Source organism: Aulonocara stuartgranti, assembly GCF_965226115.1.
Source record: "Aulonocara stuartgranti genome assembly, chromosome: 23".
Lineage (NCBI taxonomy): Eukaryota > Metazoa > Chordata > Actinopteri > Cichliformes > Cichlidae > Aulonocara > Aulonocara stuartgranti.
Window position 1 is genome coordinate 18,702,869 of NC_138958.1, and position 24,042 is coordinate 18,726,910.

Consider the following 24,042-nt stretch of genomic DNA (forward strand, 5'->3'; position numbering starts at 1 on the left):
CTTCTGAGAATTGTATAAAGGGAAAATATTCGGAAAAGGGAGTGGAAGGTTTCATTTTGCCCAAGTGTACTATTTTTTTCTAATAAACTTTTAAGGAAATTCATAAAGATCTGCTGCCTTTTATCTGCAAAGACCATCTTCATCAACAACTTGATACTGATTAAAACAAATGGAAAAGTAAATTGGAAAAGAAAAACATTATAAATATGCACATACTGTAGATGAAGAAATATTTGTGGGTCTTACCCATCTCAGTCTCGTAGGGCTGTCCGTTTTCAGGCAGCTGGATGAACTGTTTGGAGAACATGCTGCTGCCGTAACCCAGAATATAACCCTCTAACTTCACATCTGGACTTGGACGCACAAACTTCATCACAATGGTGTCACCAGTGGCGTTGATTCGAACCTTCATGTTCTGTCGACGCACTAAGGAAGAGAAGAAGCAAGACTATTAGGGAATATCAGGAATTCAACAACAAATACTCAAGGTGAGAAAAAATCATAACATAATCAAAGTTCATGTAATAAAAATTTACAAAGTCAGAACTGTGTGATACATTTCAAAGACATTTTGGTTTTTGACTCAAAAAATTGGTACCAAGACCAGATTTAAATGTTTCAAGACCAAGCTCTTATTTACTAAGGCATAAATATGGGTTGAAGACCCACTGGCAACATCTGGTTGATAGGTAAAAACGACTGATAATGAGTGGTTGCTGGCTGTCTCAAGTTGAAATCAGTCATAAAAAGGGTGGCTGTAGCTCAGGTGGCAGAGCAGGTCAACCACTAATCAGAAGGTTGGTGGTTCAATCCCAGGCTACCTCCCAGCTGCGTGCCAAATATCCTTGGGCAAGATACTAACCCCATGTTTGCCTACTGGTGGTGGTCAGAGGGCCCGGTGGCGCCAGTGTCCGGCAGCCTCGCCTCTGTCAGTGTGCCCCAGGACAGCTGTGGCTACAATGTAGCTTCCCATCACCAGTGTGTGAATATGGGTGAATGACTGAATGTAGTGTAAAGTGCTTTGGGGTCCTTAGAGACTAAGAAAAGTGCTATACAAATGCAGGCCATTTACTATTTTGCTCCACCAAAAATCTCTTTTTGATTGCTTTGGTCACTAACAGGTTGCTGCAGTCACCCATAATTTGCATCTAAAAAATGCACTATAAATTAAGTTTCAAGAAATTGAAATGTATCAAAAACATTTTATATACATAATAATGTTAATTGGAATAACATTTCATTTTCCAATAGTCATGTTGCCATTTCAGTTTTTCTTTTTTTTTCTTTCTCCTGCCAGTGTGCCACTGAGCTCTGTCAAACCCAAACAGGTAGTATCAGATCAATCTGATGATAATTACAGTTGAACACTTTGCGAAATTAGCACAAACAGTTAGAGAGGAACCATTTGTTTTAGCTTTACAGAAAAATCAAAGACCAAAGTGGGGACAGACAAGGACTCAAACTCTACACCAGCTCCAGTGTCGCTCTGAGCTTTTACAGTCAATCATCTTGGATATCAAGTAAGAATTCAGAGTTCAACCACATTTCACTCTAAGTACAAATTAATTAAATAGTCTTTATGAACACAAAGACAAGATACTTAAATTTTTAATTCAAAAAGTGATTGAAACATGGCATGTTATCGAATCTTCAAGTCAGTCAAATAAGGATTTTCTAATAAGATGCCCAAAACTCTAAAACTGGTCTGGAGAGAACATTTCTACTGCCTATAAGACTTTACTTTTATAGAAATTAGCTTAGAAAGAAATGGGGAAAAATCAACAGTTAAAAGTGTGGCCTATTACTTACTGCAGGAGTTATTTAAAGTTATTGTAACATGATTAAAGAGGGTATTTGCACTCAAAGCTAATCACTGAAGCTTAGTCTAGCCCACTCAGTGTCACACTGTGATCCAGCGGGTACCCCTTTAGCGTCTTTTTCCATGGTGTCTGAAATAGAAACCATGAGACTGTGGCCACATGTTCTTTGCTGGTGTAGCCACTGTCACAGGATGAAAACAAAGGAGAAACTTGTTGCAGATGACAAAAGTTTTTTTCCTAACATGTGGTTTTGCATTCTCAAGGGACTTATTTTAACACAAAGCAGGACCTTTTCCTAAAACAAACCAAGATAATCTCACTGCAACTGAAAAAAAACGAGTAAAGGTTATGTTTTTAGAAATCAAAGGCAGTAAAAACAAACCATGGTGAAAGTTTTATTGATTTAAAGCTCCATCAAACAAAAACCTAAACCATGCAGGTTTAGGTTAGTGCCTGGACCTAAGCAAGAATCTAGACCAAGTTCATAAAACGTCCATAAAGGACACAAACCAGTTCTCAGAATTAACATGTCAATTACATGAACAGCACAATAATCAATCAGCACAGTGTGGATTTTTTAGGTCTCTAAAATAATGCTATTTTCTCTTGGAGGACCAATGACAAAAGAGATCCTATATAGAATCCTGCAACACAGACGGCCAGTGTTGCACGATGTCTTCAAACGAGACAATTTTAAAATGTTTCTTGTTTTTGTTTGCTTTGTTTGTTGTTTGTTGGAGAGAAACCACATGTCCCTTGACAGGTTATTGAGATTCTGTTTTATATGTTTGGGGACGTCATTTTTGGAATAAATGCTATATTAAATTCCTGATGATGGAAAGAGTTTTTAGAGTTTTCCAACACTTTTATTACAAAATGAAGCTGCCAGAAATTTATTTCAAAGAGACAAGAATTATGTCTGTCAATTTTCTTCTTCTTACCCAAAGTTATATTCAAGACAATCCTTTCCTCAGGTTTTCCAATTCCTCCTGTGGGATCCTGAGAGAGATCCATGGGATATACATGATATTGGTGTACGTTATGGTCTCCTCAGAGCTTGGCATTCCATGCCCAGAAAACCTGGGCTGGTGTCCAGAAGGCATTTGGATTAGATGGCCGAACCACCTCAACTGGATGAATACTGGCTCTATTCTAAGCTCTGTCCAGTTTATAGTCCAGTAACATGGAAGTTTCTGACTGGACTGAACATTCCAGTCTGAAGATACAGTCTGTTCTGTAGGGGAAGTCATGCTTTGATTACATTTCACGCTGAGATGGATATCTCATCTACAATCCACTGTCTGTATATCTCTGTTTTTCATGGGCTTTTACGATTTCCCTCAGAGCCTCTGCTCAAGCAGTTAATGAGCATGTTTGGTGTCCAGTGGCAGATCCTCCTGACCTCTGTCTGCAGGGTTCAAGTGCATCATCATGGTCCACACTTAAAATTTTAACAAGGACAAAATGTTTCAGTCCTGCAGGGTTTTCTCTATAAACTTTTTATTTTCCAGGCCCCAGAGCTCTGACAGTGTCCAAACACAGGAAAGCACGAGGAGGTCCAAATTACTCTGTGAATAAGCTGCTTTAAACCAAGCCAGCATCAAACTTAGCCTCCTCAGAGTCAGAACTCACAGACATGAAACAGATTTGACTTCCATTTCCTGTGCATCATTATCTCTGATAATCCACTCAGAAACTGGAGAAAAGACGTTCAGAAGCTGCCTGGGAATCAGTCTGTTTTCAGTTTTCCTTTAGCGTCACAGTAACAGTACATCAATGAAACACTGTAAACTGAGAGTTCAGCAGACACTTCAACTACCCGCGAAGTGATACAGGCTGAGAATGTCCAACTGTACCCAAAACAAGGTTATTTCATGTGAATACACCAGAAGAACTCAAACTTTGACCTGGAAAGTCCTAAACCTAAAATGGCTGAATAAGCAGGACTTGCAGCCTCTTTAAGTTTTCCACATCAGCCAGGGTTGCTTGTTTTTCCAACACTTTCCCACCATTTAAAGAGGACCGACTTGCTTGAACATGATGAAGCTGTTAAGAGCTCATCTGCATTTGGTTTTCTCTTGAATCCACACCATGAAAACTCAATGACGAGGCAATCACACATGTGACGCTTCATGTTCCTCTCCGTGCCTTCATGTGGCTTTCCGAGCTATGGTAACATTCAGACTGGCTTCTGACGAACTGCAAACCAGTCCCAGCATAACGAACCTGTTAGCTGGATTTTTGTAAGGTTTCCTACATGTAATCCCAAAAATTCCTCTGTCTTTAAAATGTTTCTACTCTGAACACAGAACTTCACTACACAGTTGTTATTATTCTCTAGCTTCTGATAATCTATCTTATCAGGTAGATCTTGTCTAGCTGTCACCACAATGCAGTATCTCAGAAAATTGTAAGGATTTTTTATATACCGGTACATTTATGATCCAAATACAATGCTCATGTAACGCTGCAAATTTGTAATATTACAAACAAATTTGTTTGTAAAAACACTGTATTTAAAAATGTCCAGTTTTTTTTAAGATTGCTGCAGCAACTTAATGTGCACCAATTTAGGTGCTGCCCCTTGCTTTGTGTGGTTCTGCTGCAGGTTTATTTCTGTTAAAAGGGAGTTTTTCCTTCCCACTGTGGCCAAAGCACTTTCCCATAGGCAGGTGATCGGATTGTTGGAGTTTCAGTCTTTTCTTTGTGTTATGTACAGTCTTCACCTTACCTTCTTGATATAAAGCACCCTGCGGCAACTGTTGTTTAGTGCCATATACTGTAGATAAAACTGAACTGAAACTGAATTGTAATGGTGTTGCAAAGCCCATGTAGATGATATTGAATGCTGGAATGTTGACAATTTTTGACTTTGTAGGTCTTTAACGAAGATTTATTGCCTCAAACCTTTCATAAAAAACACTGTGATCTGTAAATTGTGCTCCTACCTTTTATGATCCAAGTATCTCTATCAGCTGAAGCCATCAACTGAGGCTCTGTGATGTTTATGTGAGCGGTTATTCAGCCTTAAATAGAGGAAGGTTAAATCAGCTGCTGCTGGAAGACACATCCTTTCATAGAAGTGACTACAGGTTAATGTGGAGCCCAATTGAGCAGTTTGAAGTGATAAATTCCAGCAGAGGAGCATTTTTCTGTTTCTGAACTGTTGTTTTAGCTGATTAACTCTCTGTGCAGAAGCTCAGTGGAACAATCAGGTCTAATTAGGCATTAAAGCCTCCTGCGAGGAACGGCATGTGCCCAATCACTAGACAAGTGTTTTCTTTTTTATTTTTATTTTTTGTAAGGTTTGGATTTTTCCAAGCATGTCATTGTGTTCAAGTACATCCAGTCCATCATCTTGTCTAGGTTTTCTTTGGGCTGTTTGTTCATGCAGATCAGTATGAGAAAAGCCTGCAGAGAGGCCAACATGCTGGACATGTGGAATCATGTAGCTCATTCTTGGCACCGCTGTTTGGCCTGTCGAAGGCGGAGGGATAAACCTCAACATCATGACAGACATCAGCCCCCCACCCCCACGGAAAAAAAACAAACAAAAAACAGTGCTTAATATAGACGAGGGTTCCCCCTCCCAAAAGCATGGACAACATATCCCAGCTGCAGCAGTTTTCTCGGTGTGTCAAACTCTTATATCTCTGTAATGACTCTCATTTTTCCTTAGGAACAAATGGACCCTAATGAAGAGACATTAAGTACAACAAAATACCACAAGTACCCACGAAACCAGCGTCAAATGGAAGAAAAAGTACTCCAGCAAGTAACCAAAAGTACTATAAAAAATCTTAAAATAAACCCACAAACAGTAATAGCTCAAAAAGCTATCAGTGTTCTCATCAACTAACATCATCACATGTGCTACATTAAATACCTGCAACATTACAAAAGACAGTCAAAAAAGCATAACATTTTCTATAAATTCTTACAGCACAGAGCCAAATGCCCAGAAGCACAAAAAACAACCATAAGAACTCAACAATTACCAACAAGAGTACTAAAACAGGTCTTTTACTTCATCTTACTACAAGAAAAGGGTATCACAAGGAGGTAAAAGTACAGAAAAATCACCCAAGTGTGCAAAATATGAAAACCAAAGAACAAGTACTGCCATGTAGTATAAAGAACTATACATTAACTATGTCACCAGGTAGCACAAACAAACAGTAATGAACCAAGTGCATCAAAGTAAATATAAAGCTACTCTAAACTTACACTGCTATGAATCGGAAAGTACCACAAAACTGCTCAAAATAAAGTACCAAAAAGGAGCACAAAGTCCTAACAAAGGCTAAAATACTACAAGAAACCAAACTGTTACATCAAAGTACTGTGGGAAAAAACAATCCAAAGTACTATAAAACGGCATCTGATCCACAAAGAACACATAAAGTATTACTATGCACAAAGAGCAGCTATAAACTGCTCATAACCCAGAAAGGTTCCAAAATAACTACCACTAAGAATTACATTAGAAGTACAGCAAAACATCAAAATGAACTGAAAGATAATGTTGTACCAAAAAGTGATACATGAGTCACTGAGTACTGCAACAAAACATGAACAATAAACCACCACACAAGATGCAGTATTAGAAGGTACTGGTCGTAGTCGGACGACCAGAGAGACACACATAACATTTTCCAGTTAGCAAAAGAAATCACCTGCGTGCAGTCTGGAGTCTGTTTCTGCACACACTCAGTGTGCAGCAGCTCCTTTTAAGGGAAGAAATGCCACCAGACAACAGAGCAAGCCAGCTCATTAGCAGCAACGGTAAAACAGTGTGGTGGAACTCAAACAGTCGTCTGTGATACAGCACAGGCCCCGGTATCTCTAGACCTCCAAGCGTCTGCTCCTGCTGCTGGCTTCAGTGAGGGTTGTTATCATCTTTCAGGTGGGAAATCCCCCCAAAAGAAAATACACAAAGAACTAAAACATGCTGAAACTCAACTTTAAGCCTGAAACTGATCCTGAAATAATCTTCAAAGTTATTTATTTGAAAAACTCCATGAGAAAAAGACTGCACATTGATCCTGCACCCCCTTTTGGCCACACCTCCAGATGGTTTTTGTGTAACTGGATTTAATTTACTGAACATAAAATGTTAGTTATCATGAGATGTGTCACGGCACCCTAAAGGTAAGCTACGAAACAGCATCAAAAACCCACCCACTCATACAATTAAAATTCATCAACTAATCAATGAAAGTACAAAAATGTTACTTAGTGCCCCCTGCAGGTCACCTGCAACTGAAGTTACATTTGTAATAATTAAATCTGTTTGTGTATCCGACTCCAAACATGTTGGCTTCTCGAGTAAAGCTGGACATTTTAATGGGGAGTCTGTGGGGACTGACTAACTGCTGGTGCCTCAAAAGATATTGCATGTTTTAGCATTTAAGTGGGGACTAACCTTGGGTTGTTTTTTTTTTTTTTATATATAAATGACCCAAAAAAAAGGCGAAAAAGGGGGGCCCCTTCAGGTCAACTGCAACATTATGTTAAAAAAAAAAAAACTCAGTTTGGCTGCTTTTAAGGGGAGAAACAGTTCAAAGAGAAACCAAACAAATTAGAGAGGTATTTAATAAAAATGAAGAATAGAGAAAAAAATTATTGTTAGTGACACCTTATCGTTTTACAATCTTTTTGCAATATTTCATGGCATTTCTTTGATAGGACAAGCTTTACATCCACTCTGAGTTTGCACAGGGAAAAATGTGAAGAAACAGTTACACGTGCAAAATTATAACCCTCGAATTCTATTTGTACCTAGATGTATTCAACGAAAATAATGGGAAACAGCTGTTTTTTGAAGCAGCTGCCCAGAAAACTAAAACAGGAGTTGTATGGAAGTTTAACAATGACAAAACCCCTGCAACTGGTCTTTGTTTTACAAACACTGAGAGCCCCGTAATAACCTGTTTGGCTAGTTAACTTTTCCCTTTAAGAGCTTCGGTATAAAAACTGAATCTAACAGCTGTATGTGGGCGTGGCCTGATGAAACTGTTGTCAAGGATCCCCCGAATCTGAAACAAAGCCAGCTGAAACAAACAAAATCAAAGCAGGACTTAGCACGAAACTTGTTCCACATTTACACACGTGTCCCTGTGTGCTTCTTATTCTTCACCACATTAATTACATTTTTGCTCACTCTGTACTTTTGCCACCAATAAACTTCCCTATAAAGAAAGAACTGCGGAAAATATATGCAAAAAAAGATAAAACAAACTGGAAAAAAAAAAACCACGGAGCTCCTCCAAACACATCACTCACTCTCTCTGTCCCTCTATGTTGCTCTTGGCTGTCTCTCACCCGGTGAGGTAATCTTCTCTGAGCTGTCACGTCAGCCCACCGTGTCTCTCTGAATGAGGGGGATTTTATCATCTTACATAACATAAAAAGCTCAATGAGGCAGAAAAAAATGACAGGTTATTTCATGAATTAGCCCCTCCTCCCATCGGGCCGGGGCAGGCACAACCTGCAGCAAAGCCTGGCTGCAGGAGCTGACAAAGACACCGAACCAAAATCCACCTCAACACTCAGCCAAAAGGCAATCAGGAAAAGGCCAAAATGCATGTATTATAAAGTGTTCTGAAAGAGTATTCTGTCACTTCTCCGCAGCTGCAGACCATTATTGCAGCCAAAGAAGCCGAGTCAGCAGAAAGGAGAGAACGCACTGATGACAGAATCAGGCAAGCACCTGCAGGCGAAGAGCTGCACAGGTCATTAACGGCACACATGGCAGATTAAGCAAGACAAAAACTCAAATCTATTCACAAATGAGTCTTTTTTTATGTGCAGGAACACTGAAGGATAAGCAGGCGCTCCAACCAGGGAAATCTGCTAATTCTGCTAAAACTTGGGACAAGTAGCAGCATGAAAACGCTGTTCAGCTCTTAAACATTCAGTTTCCTCAGGGTTTCCTCATGTGTCAAAAGATTCAATAAACTCATCACATTGAACTAATTTGGACACGTTTGAGATATTTGCCTGCCTGCACCCAATCATCATGCTGACTTTAGCACTTCTAGCGTTGTCCTCATAACTTTAATGCTTTCTCTTTTTCTCTTATGTTTATGCGTCTTCTGTGGACAGATTTTTCATCCCTACTCCTACTTTATAATTTAACCATTTATTTTCACTCTTGTGTACCTGCATTGCTTCCTGCCTAAATCTCCTACATCCATTTACTTTCATCTTTGCACTTTTCCACATTTTCATGACTTAAACCTGACTTTTTTTCTTCTCACACCTCACGACTTTTAATTATTACATCCATCCTGTTTGACAGACCCACGGACACATTTTTGTTGCTGCAAACATTATTCTACATTTGCTGTATTACATTGTTATCAAGTTGATGCCACTTTGTTTCACAACTATTTGTTTCTTTTCTGTAGACATTTCACCCACTTACTTCCATTCTTTTAGCATTTATTTCTGTACATTTTCCTCATTTATTTCAAACCTCCTATTGCTTAGTACTACTTGTAAGCATGTCACCATCTTTTGTTTCACAACTTTATGCCAATCTGTTTCATTCATGCATGAAATGAGCCATTTACTCTTTTAGTTTTTGCATTTTTATTATTACAGCTCTGTTACTTTACTTATTTCTGCTCTCTTTCATGCCCGTGCTACCCCGTTGACTTCCCATTACGCTATGCAACTTGGGTTTTTTTGCATGCCGTTTTGTGCACTTGCCTCTGATCCTCTGTGCAGGGATGCCGCTGAGGAGAGTCGTGCCCTCGAGCAGCAGCAGGAGGACTCGGAGGAGGGGAGCGATGCCCGGCATGACCTCTCAAAGCTTCAGCTTGCAGGAGACGAGGATGAAGGCGAGGATGCAGCCTCTGGGATTAGCCTGGAGATGAAGATGGGGCGCAGATTTAAAGGATGAGGAGCAACCAGGTGCTGGACAACTTCACTAAGTGCCTCTCCCTGCAGTTGGTCAGTCGGACTTAGGACTTGTTCAGCTGTTGGACGTCCTCGCTGTGAAGAGGGGGACCACTGAAACGGCAACATCTATAGCTTCTGCAGGTGGGCGTGGCCTGGAAGGCATCTCCAAGCCCCACATACGGCCCTCTGTTACTGTACATGCCCTCCTCTCTCGGCAGCCTGCACCCCTCCCTTTTCTCTCTGGACCTCAAACATGATTTTTTTTTCTCTCTCTCTCTTTTACCCCCTCTCTGCTTTTTTCATCATGCACACCTCCTCCTCCTTCCTCACCCCTCCCTTTCCTCATTTTGTTGTTTTCCAGGGTTTGGCTGTTGGACACTTCAGAGCAGGAGGTTAGCAGCAGGCTGTGATCACAAAGAACCACAAACACGTCAGAAACTGTGTCAACAGTGAAATCATCCATTTAGTGTCTGTTCTTTGTTTGTAACACCCGTGTTTATCTGTGCCAAGACTTTTTTTTAAATGTAAAAGTTAGAAAATCATATTAGTGTAAGAGACATTTCTCTGGTTGTGCACAATTTGTTTTTTCATGTTGTTTCTTTCTTCAGTTCTTTTGTGTCTTTTTGTTGTTTTCTTGTTTCAATTTTTAGCAGTTTTATCTATTTTTTTTAGCTATTTTTTGACTTTTTTTGTTAGTGTTGATTTGTGGCTCTGTGGTTAGTTTGTTGTATCATTTTGCATTTTTGTTACATCGTATCCTTTTGTTTTCTCTGCTTTGTGGTCTTTTAGACTCTTTTTGATCATTTTTAATCTCTGTTTTGTGGCTGTTGGTGGTTGTTTTGACTTTTTTGGATTTCTTTCAGTTCTCTTTATTGTTTTTTGTCTTTCTTGTTGTTTTGTTTCTCCTTGCGGCTTTTTAATTGTGTAGATGTTGTTACACTTTGTTGTTATTTTGTGTCCTTTAGTTGTGGTTTTGAGTATGATAAGGCCCAGGGGCCTTGAAGCCCCTTCCAGTTCATTGAGTAATTTAATCATATATGTAAGGGCTGCACATGTTGACAGCTTGTTGAGAAGAGTTACCTCTTGTGGTATAAAGAGTGTTTATTGTACTTAATTTCTGTATAATTGTAGCCTCATGTTTCACCATCATCACCTAAATGATGTTGATAACAGACGTTTTGTTGTTTGGCTCACAGAGCAGCATCTGGATGTGGAACCTGTGTGGGAGGATCTCTGAGGGTTGTACTGACAGGAACGACAGGAATGTATATCAGCCGGGGATGTTTCACAAACACAGAATTGGACAAACTACTGTGACGAGCGTCTGTCAGTGGGACATCTGTCAATGCACACACTGATCACAGCAGCAGTGTGTTTGGGTCACTGAGGTTTGTTGCACGTGCTCGCAGAGCAGAAATCAGAGCGTCCTCGGTGGCCTCGCTGCTCCTGGACCTGAGCACGATGGGAAGCCACACACACACACACACACACACACACAAAAACACACACACAAGCTCCGCCCACATCACAACACATCCGTTCTCTTCACACGTGCATGCTGAGAACAGCCACAGAGCCAAAAACTGACATGTTTTCTCCAAGTTGGAGCCTGAATGGAGGGAGGATGAAGAGGAGGAGGAGGAGCAGCAGTGATGACTGAAAGGAAAACCCAAAACCTGGCCCTGGACTCTGGGTTTATGTATCCAACACGTGCCGTCACATGCGACAGGATGAAGGAGAAAGGGAAAACTGCCAAACAGCAGCTGATGCAGAAGAGGAATGAAGTATCGGAGATTTGTGTTGCACAACAGCAGCAGAAAGCGTAGAAAAAAAAATGGAAAAAAAGGAAATGATGACAGGTGCATATCAAGTGTCAATACTGTTGTAACTAGTGTTAAAGTAAAGTGTAACACTGGCAAAGGAGTGCCGCAGTGGGTCAAAATCCAGAGGCTGCGTCATCGTTTACTATTAGAAACTGTATTAGAGCTGATGCTGTGGATGGAATATTTGCCCCAATGGCCAAATGCAGAACTACAACTGAAAGAAATCCTTTCATCTCCCAGATTTTTCAGTAACAGTAACAGACTAAACTTTTTAAATAACACAATATGGTACAAAGTTTACAAATCTAATACATAATAATATACACAAATCACTCAATTATAGATATAAAAAAATATTCGCAAGAATATTACAGAGGTGGAATATATACTGTATATCTATATATATATCTCTATATATATATATATATATATATATATATATATATATATATATATCTATATATATATATATATATCTATATATATATATATACACACACACACACACACACACACACACATATACACATATATATATATATATATGATTGTCATTTGACTAACCTGTGAACTGTGTCATAGTAATCTTTTGCATAGTTTTCCCCTTCCTCAATCTAATAGCTTATAGGATTCCTAAATACTTAAGTTTGAGAAAGTCACAAAATTTCTTTCCATAGTTTTCCTAAATAAAATTTAACAAAACTGAATTTACTTAAAAATATTTGTTTCAACCATAAAGTTCTGCTTATTTGGGGGTTGTTATCTGCTTTTTTAACTGTTAAAACTGTTTATTTTACACTCCTTATTCATTTCATTCTCACCATTCCGGTTAACCCATTGACTTCTACTGTAAAACTCTTTATGGCTTGTTAATCTTATTCTTTTCGTATGGATTTCCACTTTACCTCATATCGTACCTGACAGTTTACCCATTTACTTCCACAGATCCAGTGCTTACCTCTGACCTTTGTCTGTCCTTCTTGTGTTCCTAAATTTCCTGTTCACTTGACTGTGTTACTTCCGTGCAAGTATGTCAGTCATTTTCCATACAGTTAAAACTCTCAAGTAATTCATTGCTAGTGGAAGAGTTAAAGGACACAGCTCAGGAAATCTCTGAAACCTGAGGAGAAAAGTGTCCCTGATAAATCAGTTTGGCTACAGTGAAGAAGTAGAGTGGATCCTCTTTTCATTCTGCTCCTTCTGAAGTGTGAATGTTGCAGGTTTAAATGGGCAGTAAAGAGTCTCACAGCTGTGAACAACAAGCTTGAACAAGCTGCAGCCAAAGTTAACACTTCAGGTTGTGAAAGCTCGCTCCTCTCGTCGTGTCTGCCTTCATAAAGCTTGTTTTTCTCTGCGAGCAGTAGAGAGGCTCCACGCTTCATCTTGTAAAACTTAAACGTTCCCACATCAAACGGCAGCCCAACTCGACGGACTCAGACTAATTAAGGATGCTGTTATTAGAAACATACTCACAGCCCCAGGGCACTACGCTCCCACTGCACTGCTAATTGGGCTAATGACGCTAACGCAGCCAATTAGGTCAATGAGCCGCTGTTATTCTATGGCCAATTTAGTCAAGTCCAACGCCAAACGAGTCGATTTAACAATTACGACTGAACTCTAATAGCAGATAAAAACATTTTGCACACTGATTCATTAACACTATTAATACAACCGCTACTACTAATTATAATAATAAAACGTTATGTTTCACTTCAGTTCCAATGTGATTAAGAGATTTAAAGTCACACACAAACATGTTACCAGGAATACTACATATACATTATAGCAATGGCATCTTGGAATTGTTTATCAGGAATAATGCTGCTGCATTTCCTCTAAGTTCGTAACCAAAACATGCCTGTTTTAATCCCTGACTTGCAACAGAATCAGTTTTTTGAAACGAGTCCAGTTTTCTTCATTCTCCTCAGTCATCTGTAAATGTTTAATGGCTTCAGATGCTTCATGACTGCACATATCTTAAAAAGTAATGGAGACGCTTCCAAGTCAGTCCCATCGGTGGATCCATGAGTGTGGTGAAGAAATGAAATAGAATGTTTGGCTTCGTTTGGAGGAAATTAGTAGAAAATGATGCACATGACATTTAAAAAATCACCCTACTGATAACGTGATTAGTATGAATATTTAACACATTACAAACACATGTTTTTGGGTTTGTTTGTTTTTTTGTTGAGAGTTTCAACACAAAGTCTCCAGAAAAGAAAAGTGGAGTGAACTTTGACTTTCAGGGCTAAGCTGACATTTAGTATATCCGCCCTCTGCTGTTCCTGGGAGCTCTTTAACCAATCAAACATCCCTTGTTGACAAAGCGCCTGCGTTGATTCGGCCTGCCAGAGCCCACACGTCACCTGCATCGCATCACGGTGATGAGCGCTAAAGCCAGGAGAGAGAAAACCCAGCGACGCTTATATAACCTTTTTTCTTTCTGGGGGAAAGTGCTGCACAATGCTGCCTTTGTCTGCCTTCAGGCTTCAGCAGCACAACTGAGAGAAGCACTAAAACAGGCACAAAGACCCATAACAGGCTGAAACACATGACCTTTTTTACACTTAACAGCCCCACTAAGTCTCCCTAATCTGTCAATAAAGTCAATATTAATTATGCTTAATAAATGCAGGGATTTATATTCTTTGAATTATGAGTGCTACAATAATTGAGGAATTTCAGTGCAGTTGCTTTTAATGACCCCTATCTGATGAGCTTTATCTGGACCTAATCTGGTGGTGAAAAGAAGGTTTTTAGGTTTTATCTGTTTCTTCATGTTGCTTTACACAAAGACACTGTGGTTTTTCTTGGTGTCAGCATTAAAGATAATTCACCTGTCAACCAAATAGACAATATGAAAGTTGAATGTAGCTTCTGGGTTTGAAAAGCACGAGTGGCGTATAGCTGCATTCATTTTTAATGGCCACTGGGAAGGAGGGGTGATAGCTGCAAAAACACTTAAAGTCTATGAAACAAAAAACAGCTCTTTGGTCTGACTGCCCATTGGCAGTCCATCGACAGCAGAGTCTACCTGCAGGGAGGATCAGTTGTTGATGGAGGATGTGTCAAAAACATGTATGGCTTCTGTTATTGTTGTTCCATTAGCCAGTCGTGAGGAAAAAGAAGAGTTCTACCATATAAAGAGCTGAAGTGAAATTAAGTGGGTTGTGCTTCTTTTTCTAGTGGACATTGCTGTTACTTTCTTCCCTGTTCAGGCCCACTTATCAACCAGTTAGCATCTGACCAATGTACAGGTCATCGAAGTGCAGCTGAGGTTTTGGACGACTGCAAAGGAGCACATTTGTGGTGGATAAAAATCACCCCCTGTCAGAGGAGGAGCCAGACATTTGAAACACCCGGGGCTTAGCCCTAAAGGGTAGTATGCATGTGGGATTTTTTTTTTGAGGGGGGGGGGGGGGGGGGGTGTAGAAATGACTGAAAGATTAATAGGCTCTGTTTTGAGTTTTGTTCAAAAAAGAATGACTTCATATAGGGAAATATATATATCACACATGCAGGACACCTTAAACTAGTTTTTTAATTGAGCAGCAAGACAGAACGAAGTCGGGGCTGCATCAAGACACAGGGACTAAACCCCAATTCAACCAGACCCAGAACTGATCCAGAATTAAAACAGGACTACAACAGTTCAAAAGCAGGATTACTGAGGACTTAACCAAGACATAACCACAATCAGAACTAGATGATAGTAGCACTAAAAATCATCATAGACCTGCACTACACTTATTTATTTAATTCTACCAAAGTACAATATTTAGATTGAGAAAAGTTTATATAATTATTTAGCCTTGTTGTGCAAACAAGCCTGCAGAACTTAATAAATATAGAATTTGAAAAATAGCAAACCTAAAAAGAAACACTAGGTACGAGATACATGAGTACCTATGATACGGTGATACTTTTGGTAAACAACCATGTGACTAACATGTGTGTCTCACCTGCTCTTGTTCCATCTCTGTTCTGTCCTCATTCTCCATCTCAATCTCTGCTCCTCTCTCTCCCTCTTTGTGCTGACAATCATCAAATATACAGTTTAAACCAGATATTTACAAACTCTTCAGATCAAAACACAAACACTTTTTTAATTGTAACATCAAATCAGACTAAATGTTTATTTTTTTAGATTGATAAATATAAAAACATATTTGTTAACTTTAAGAGTAAAGAGAGAAACTGTCTGTGTTTTTTAATTGCAAATGGCACCAAATTGTATTCAAATTGAGCCACACTTATGGAGCTCCACGATTCTTTTCCTGGTGTTTTGGTTGACATCTCTGGATTTTCCCATGTCAAAGAAACAGGCTCTGTGTTTTGCCTTATATGCATCCACAGCTGTGCCACCAATTTACTCACATGGACTCTACTAACCAATCAGAAGCTTCTTCAGCTCAGAATGGAATCGTCTGGAGTTTTCTTATTAATTAACAAACTTAGTGTACATGTACTCCTAAATTTAATGAAAGTGATAAAAAATAGACAGCTCTGTCTCTCTTTATTCTGACATTTAACTAATTCAAAATATATTTCAATATTTATCTAAAACAAAAGTTTACTCTAAATTGATGTTGTACAGTAAAAATGTTTTATGTTTTCTCCCTAAAGTGTAAATATCTGGTTACAAATGTGAATATCCTGCTGTGTACTGAAATCCCTCTTGTTTTGCATAGAAATATACTGAACAACATACAAAGCATAATATATAAAATAACATTTACCTGAGTTTTTTCTTTGAAAGAACCCTCTAATGTCCATTCTTATATTTCAGTACATAACTGAAACCGAATTAGTCGGGGAGGGTAAGAACTGAAAATATGAAATAAACACACGTAAGCTAAGACTCTCTAAAAAATAGCATTTGTTCGGCTTTTCATTTCGCCATTTGTTGATTCACTTGAAGAGCAAGTAAAATAATATTGGTCAAGTGATCAGTTTCATATCAATCTTTCGTGATGCACCGTCATATTTACATTATTTGTACGGTACGAATGATTTGCTTTGGTACCTGCTCAAACTTAAGCTCTCCTTAGTATGGCTGGCTCCGTCTCTCCAACAGCGCACTCACGGGCAGCAGCTCCCCCCGCCCCCTCGCTCAGTCGCTTAGTGCCTGAGCTTGGATCATACCAATATCAGGGGGGGATTCACGCACAGTCGTAAATTCCCACAGTGTGCACTATGTGCTTCGAATATTGTGTGTACTTTTTGTTTTATACAGTTGTCAGCCAGGCATCTAACTATGAAAAAATTACACTCCAAAATACCCCGGGCTTCTGACAAAACAACCCGGGCTTAAGCCCCGTAAGCCACCCCCACGCTCCGCCCCTGCCCCCTGTACAGAAGAACCCAAAAGCACTTCCTGCTGTAAAGTTTTAACATGCAAGTCCATGAGGACTGAGATACTGCTGGAGCCTCAAGTGGACATTAGAAGAACTGCAGTTTTTTTTTTGCCTCATTTGTCAGATTTGGAGGTTGCCACATTGGTTACACATCCTCAACATTACCCTCATTTTCTTGAATTCATCTGAATATCATCTCCTCCTTTAGGATTTCCAGCACCATTTAGATAAATCAGCTCCAATGGTGTTCCATCAGTTTTCTTTCCACCTGTTCCTTTCATGGATTTCTTTTTCTCCATGGCCGAACGCTCAGGAAGTATCACCATTCGAGGACGAGCAATGCTTGCTGTCTCCCAGTTCTCAGGTGGGCGCTGGGTAATGAGGTAATTACAGGATTGTTGGGTATTTCTTTCCAAGTGCCTTGAATGGATTCCCAGAGACACGTGTGGAATCAGAGCCAGAGCTTCATATTCCTGTTGGAGGGTGGAGGGGCCTGGGATCAGATGGCAGATGAGACAGCAAGAGGAAAGTTTCAAAACACAAAGAGTTCTTCAGTCTTTGCCTATGCTAGTTAAGGGGCTGCTGGGAAACTGGCGAATGGACAAGGGAAATCATGACGAATACTCGGCACTGCAGATGAGTCGGTTTTTGAGGCTGACCAAGCTTATTTGGAACAGAAAATGGAGGCAAACCCAAAAATTAAAGCTCAAATTGTCTGTTGTCAAACTCAGTTCCACCCTCAATTGTGACTTTGTACAAGTTTCCCGACCAGTGACAAATTAACACTTTAGGTCCACAGATACAAATTAACAAGAGTTGCAATGAACTTGTTTACACTAATACCATTACTATTTGTGGTAATGAAAGTGGTAAAAATAGACCAGAGCTATAATTATTTTACAGACTTCATACAAACCAATCTTTCTTGGGCGTATAGTTATCTCAGAGTTAATGACTTTACATAATATATTCATATCAGAACAGAGTTATGGTGGATAACCATTTTTAGGTTCCTCAATACTCTTGTTTGTCATACAAAAGTCTGGTTTTATCTTGTTCACATTTTATCCTTTCGTCACAAGTTATGGTCTTCATCACAAAATATTGTGTTAATTGCAAAAAACAAAATATATCTTTTTAAGCTTTATGTTATAACCACAAACGAAAAAAAAAAAAAAAAAAAACACTGGAACACAGCTCTTATTCTTTGAATTCAGAAGCTTTCAAGCTTTTTGCCAAAGGTGTATAAAATTAGGCACATAGCCACACAGTCTGCCTTTAAAAGACATGTGTGTAAGAATGAGTCAGTCTAAAGAGCTCACTGAATTCAAGGATGGTGCTGTAACAGGATGTCACCATTGCACCAAGTCAGTTTCTCCCTTGATATTTAATGGTAAAATTTAAGTGGTATCATTACAAAATGAAGTGGAGCTGCCAAGTGCTGAGGCCCATACTGTGTAAAAGTCAGTTCTCTGCTGGCTTTGGCATTAACATCAGCACAAAACTACGTTCTAAGAGCTTCATGCCACGGGTGTCCAAGGCTAAGCAGCTCTTTTAGGTGTAATGTGCAGGTGGCCTTTTGTACGTATAGCCTGTCTAATCAATCACATTTCAAAATCAATTCCAAAGCATACAGGTGCCTGTGTAATGGAGTGCACATAGGTTACATCTCACAGTGGAATGCAAAAGTTTGGGCAACCTTGTTAATAGTCATTATTTGCCTGTATAAATCGTTGGTTGTTACAATAAATAAAAAAAATGTCAGTTAAATATATCATATAGGAGACACACACAGTGATATTTGAGAAGTGAAATGAAGTTTATTGGATTTACAGAAAGTGTGCAATAATTGTTTAAACAAAATCAGGCGGGTGCATAAATTTGGACACCACAAAAAAAAGAAATGAAATCAATATTTAGCAGATCCGTCTTTTGCTGTGGGCGGAGAAAAGGCTTCCTCTGCATCACTCTCGCATACTGTTGGTTGACTCTGACTGTTCTCACCATTCGTCGCTTCTGTCTAGCCAAGATTTTTCTTGGTCTGCCACTTCAAGCCTTAACTTGAACTGAGTCTGTGGTCTTCCATTTTCTCAATATATTCCTAACTGTGGAAACAGCTTACATCTCTGAGACAGCTTTTTGTATCCTTCCCCTAAACCATGATGGTGAACAATCTTTGTCTTCAGGTCATTTGAGAGTTGTTTTGAGACCCCATGTTGCTACTCTTCAGAGAAAATTAAAAGAGGAGGGAAACTTACAATTGACCCCCTTAAATACTCTTTCTCATTACTGGATTCACCTGTGTATGTAGGTCAGGGGTCACTGAGCTTACCAAGCCAATTTGAATTCCAATAATTAGTTCTAAAGGTTTTGGAATCAATAAAATGACAACAGTGCCCAAATTTATGCCCCTGCCTGATTTTGTTTAAACAATTATTGTACACGTTCTGTAAATCCAATAAACTTCATTTCACTTCTCAAATATCACTGTGTGTGTCTCCTATATGATATATTTAACTGACATTTTATATTGTAGCAATAAATGATTTATACAGGACAGTAATGACTATTAACAAGGTTGCCCAAACTTTTGCATCCCACTGTATTTTTGCTGCAATGCTTTGGATAAGAACAGAAGTGGACAGGATGCATTAAAAGGATGTCATGAATGATGGGGAGAAAATTTCTACAATTTCTTGGATGAAATTATTTTATTTTCATTTTAAAATTCAAGAGGCATTAAAAGGCTATAAAGAATTGTAGAATATATAATAAGTGGCCTTATTGATAGAATATAATATAAATAATATAAAACTGGTCACTTGTAAGACAATGTAGCATTCATGAGAAACTAGGGTGTTATCTGCATTAAAAAAAAATTAATGTGATACTTTTTGTAGCTGTGACCTACAGGAAATAACAGCAAAGGAGGCAAAACAGGAGTGTATGTCTACCCAATGCTTGGCTCCTCTTCAGGTGTTTCAGGCAGTCCCAAACGAAATTCTCCAGTGTGTGATAACAATGTATTTTAACCACTTTTGTTAAGTGAGGTTTCATTTACTCAAGCATAATCAACCTTTTTGTTCATGAAATCCCCCAAAAGGCCCATTTGTAGCTGGAAAAACCTTGAAGTTATTGTCTCATTAGCTTATTTTCTGGGCTCATTTGAATGATTACTACAAATGGGAAGCAGATTTTATCTTTATCTTTAAGAGAAGACCATGGTTGCCATTGTTGGAATATCAGTCCAGCCTTCCAGGTAATAAAAGGTAGATTTAAAGGATATACAGACCTGAGCTGTCTGATGGTTTGAATCAAGTCAGAAACCAAAGGAAGCACGCTAATCAACCTTCCTGTTGAATTTATATGCAGTCATATAGATTGGAGAACAGGTTTATGTTCTGAGAAAATCTGCTGTATAAAGACAGAAAGGCTTTCCAAATAAATCTTGACTCCTGTTAAACCCAGAGGAGGTTCCCATGTGGAGGAGCAGACCTCTAATTCCATGTTCAGGTCTTATGGAGCCATAAATCAGATCCAACTCAATCCATCACAGCTGAAGGCTGTGCTTTTTCCATTCTGAAAGTAGTTCAGTGGGTAATGTAGGTCACAATGAATCTGAAAATTGTTTTATCACCTCAATCTGGAGACTATAGGGCCACAAGGCCTGGTGGTGCATTTACACTGATAACTCCCACAGAACCAATAAACAAAAACATGCTTTTAAACTTAAAAAAGTAAAAACTGGGCCTTCAAGGATAGTTTATTTTCCCACAGCAAGTCAAGTCAAGTCATTGGCCTATATTTAATGCAGCATAAATACAAAAAAGCTTCAGCAATCAAGATTCCTTAATTAGACCAAGCCTCGATGCATTTTATTGTCTCTTTTCTGTTTAAGTTCAGAGTCTCAGCGAATGTGATTGATAACACCTGTGTTTACTTGCAAGGTCACTTCAAGATGACTCCTGTGTAAAAAGCCACACGGATACATTTTTCACAAAAGGTGTAAATATAAGGTTTGTTGGGGAAAAAAAGCTTAGTTAGTAACCAGTGAATTCCTAGTTCCATATGAGGCATTCAGGGCCTGCTGCATGCATCACTGCAGTCCACTCCACTTCGCCGCTGCACTTTTGACTGCTTGTTAAACAGATTCCTGCTTTGGTTTCTGTTTGTTTTCCACCGTCAATCATGTGACTCACATTGGCTCCATAACTCTGTCTGGAGTTTATTTTCCATATTCTAAAACATTTTGGCCTCATCTGCAATACAGTAGACGCTCAAACTGTTCTGATTGTCTGTCAAATAACATTTACTTTGTTAGGATTCTGAAGTCTGTGGTCTACTTTCAGCTGCGGAAAACGGCAATAGATGGGTCCTTGGGCTGGATTTTCTTTTCCTCAAACTTCTGTTTTTAAGATGTTTTGGTTGTATTTTTAGTAAGTTGGTTTGTAAAAATTTCTTTTGACTTGGTCTGACTCTTAAATTAAGACTTCTTTATTATGTTTGAGCTGCCACAACTCAGAAAAATCTGACTGCCTTGTTTCCATTAGGCACAGAATCTGTGGTGTTTGCTAGAAGCACTAAGGAAGTCTTTATGTCTTATAAAAACCTTTATGTAGTGCATGGCTTTCTACATCTTACAAATGTTGATGTCAAATACAAATTCCAGTGAGCTTCAGTAAAATGGAAAATTGGCGTCTTTATGTTTTGAAAGACACATTTAAAGATCATAATGACACCTGTGCAGAATCATTCAGTGGAGGTTTATGAAGATGGATGGTCCATTGGGACACGACGGTCAGCTGCCCAGGAGAACCAGCTCATCCAAAACCCACATTAGAAGCTGTTCTCTTTCTTCTGCTGCTGCTGCTTCTGCTCAGCTGGTGCGGCGATTTGGAAAGTGTTTGCAGATGTCGCCTGTGCAGGCCAGCGCCACCATGTCAGCTCCCCCACTTGGAACGTCTCAGGTTTGGAAAGCAGAGCAGAGAAGAGGATGGCTCATTTTCTATACCAGCTTACATGAAGCAAAGCTCTGTGAGGAGAGAACGCCTCTTTAGATAGTCTATAGCAAAATAATCCTCCTCTTTAGTTCCAAGTGAGAGACATAAATAAGAGAAGCTCTTCCAGAATTTAAGGAAATCCCCCAGAATCCCAGATAGATTTTACTCTGAATCTAATTTTACAGCACTGCTAGGTTGGATTTGATCGGAGTTCAAGCTGAATGTAATAAAAAAAAAAAGCGGGAAAGTCTCTGCTGAAACTCATTGAAGGTGGAGTAACAATTTGCATTTCAAGTCTCTATGAGTTGATGATATAAAAATAAATAGAAATTAATGATGGACTTTAAGAAAGCAAATCAAGACACAAGCTGGAAAATGTGCGGCAGCTTTTAGGCTGAACATGTGAGACCACCTCTTTTAAAAGCTGAGTCCACTCATTTGTGGACTGCGATTGTGAAACTACATGTCTGGCACTCCTGTTTCTTCAGGGCTCCTGTAAATGTTCACTTTCTTCTGATTGGCTGACTTATGGAAGCCTGCCTGGGAAAGCACTCACAACAGCACAAAAAGAGAATTCAGATAAGAGCAATATGAATTACAGAGATTTTGGCCTATTTTAAACTTTGTGCAACCTTCAACTGGGGCTGCAATTTCAACCCAATATCACGACAAAACTTGTAATTGACACCATGTGCATTTCCCACTTTGCCTCCTCAAAACACATGCAGAAGTTTCAGTAAGTTGCTGTAGAAACAGAGGGAGATATTTTACTTCAAGCCAACATGAAAATAATTACGGGAAAGTGTTTAAACAGACATTAATAATATATTTACATTTATATACATATTAGCCACCTAGCTTAATCGTTTCGGACCCTGGACTGCACTTTGGACATTTTTTGTCTACTAAACAAGTTCTTGGCTTTAAATAAATTATCTCAACTTGCTGTTACTGCAACTACTGCATTCATGTCGATGTCATGTTTTGGAGAATCAAACTGTGAAATGGACAGAGTAGTCAGGCGTGTCTTATATAGGTTTTGCAGTGATACTGAGTTGTAGTTTTAGGTTCAAGAGGTCCAACAAAACAAAAAAGAATCATTAGGATGCTGAAGATTTTACTATTAACACAACCCCCACCCCCCCACTTACCACCCAAAAAGACATTAACCCCATATAGAGCTGGGCGATATGAAATTTTTTCATATCACGATATGTTTTTTTTTCATTTCAGGCGATAACGATATCTATCACGATATAAGCCAAATAACTATATTTGTAAGATTTAAATGTGCCGTTGCTCACAAGTAAAATGTGAAATAATCAGCAGCTTGTTTTTATTTAAATATTTATTTCCCATAATAAGTTCAACAGGGTAGATGTACTTAAGGAACATGAGACTTTTTCAAATAAATAAAGGCAAATATTGCAAACTACACAAAAGGCAGCCGCTAAAGCGTTTAAGTTTCAAAATAGAACAAATGAAACAGACTAAATTGTCAATTCTACTTAGAAATAAAGTATTAATTCTAAAAATAAATCTTAGTTTGTTTTACAGAAGAACAGACAAAACTGACTAACTTTTGTCAATATCAAATAAACTGAGAACTAAAAGGAAATTCTCAATCTCTCCTTGTTGTATAGCTTAGCTTTTCAAACAGTTTTAACAGTTACTTTAGTCTGACAAAAGCCGAATGACGAATTAGCGCTTCCAGTCAGAGACTGAGGCTACGTCCACACGTACACGGGTATTTTTGAAAACGGAGATTTTCCGTTTTCGTTTTAAAAAATAATCCCGTCCACACATAAAGGCAGAAATGAAGGAAAACGCTGCTATGAACATGCCAAAGCAGCAGGTGGCGCTAGATTCCTAACCGTGCAGAAATGTTGGCCAATCAGAAGTCTAGAAGCCTCGGTGGGAAAAAGTAAACAAAGCTGGGGCATAGAAGCAGAACAGAGTCGTATGTGTGGAGGGACAGTAACTGTGTGTATATGTAAGCATTTAAACACTGCAGAGAGTAGAATTAACAGTAACAGTATTGTAGAAATTCATTTCACCGAAACAATAACGTGGCGCACAGTGTGACGCATGCACCAGTTTATTGTATTTACAGACTTGCTTTCGGCACAAT

The 24,042-nt window shown here is 38.9% G+C and overlaps 1 protein-coding gene and 1 long non-coding RNA gene across 13 annotated transcripts in view; both read right to left on the reverse strand.

Annotated features, from left to right (window-relative positions):
• LOC309700007 (target of Nesh-SH3-like) overlaps positions 1-9,948 on the reverse strand; it is a 36,217-nt gene extending 26,269 nt beyond the window's left edge. For 4 of the 12 annotated variants that reach the window (XM_082523336.1, XM_082523330.1, XM_082523335.1 and 1 more), the window contains exons 1-2: positions 9,537-9,947; positions 247-426 (exon numbers count right to left, since the gene is read on the reverse strand). In XM_082523336.1, the coding sequence (XP_082379462.1) occupies positions 247-426; positions 9,537-9,627 (271 nt within the window). In that variant the 5' untranslated portion in view covers positions 9,628-9,947. Of the gene's footprint in view, positions 1-246; positions 427-6,496; positions 6,654-8,105; positions 8,128-9,536 lie in introns of those variants that run through there. The other 8 variants (XM_082523327.1, XM_082523337.1, XM_082523332.1 and 5 more) reach the window with 6 other exon arrangements.
• A 5,020-nt stretch (positions 9,949-14,968) lies between these two features.
• LOC309700425 lies at positions 14,969-16,893 on the reverse strand. The gene is made up of 2 exons (XR_014274659.1): positions 16,294-16,893; positions 14,969-15,588 (listed from the first exon to the last, which is right to left on the reverse strand). It is a non-coding gene; the product is annotated as an uncharacterized lncRNA (long non-coding RNA).
• Positions 16,894-24,042: the final 7,149 nt, after the last annotated feature.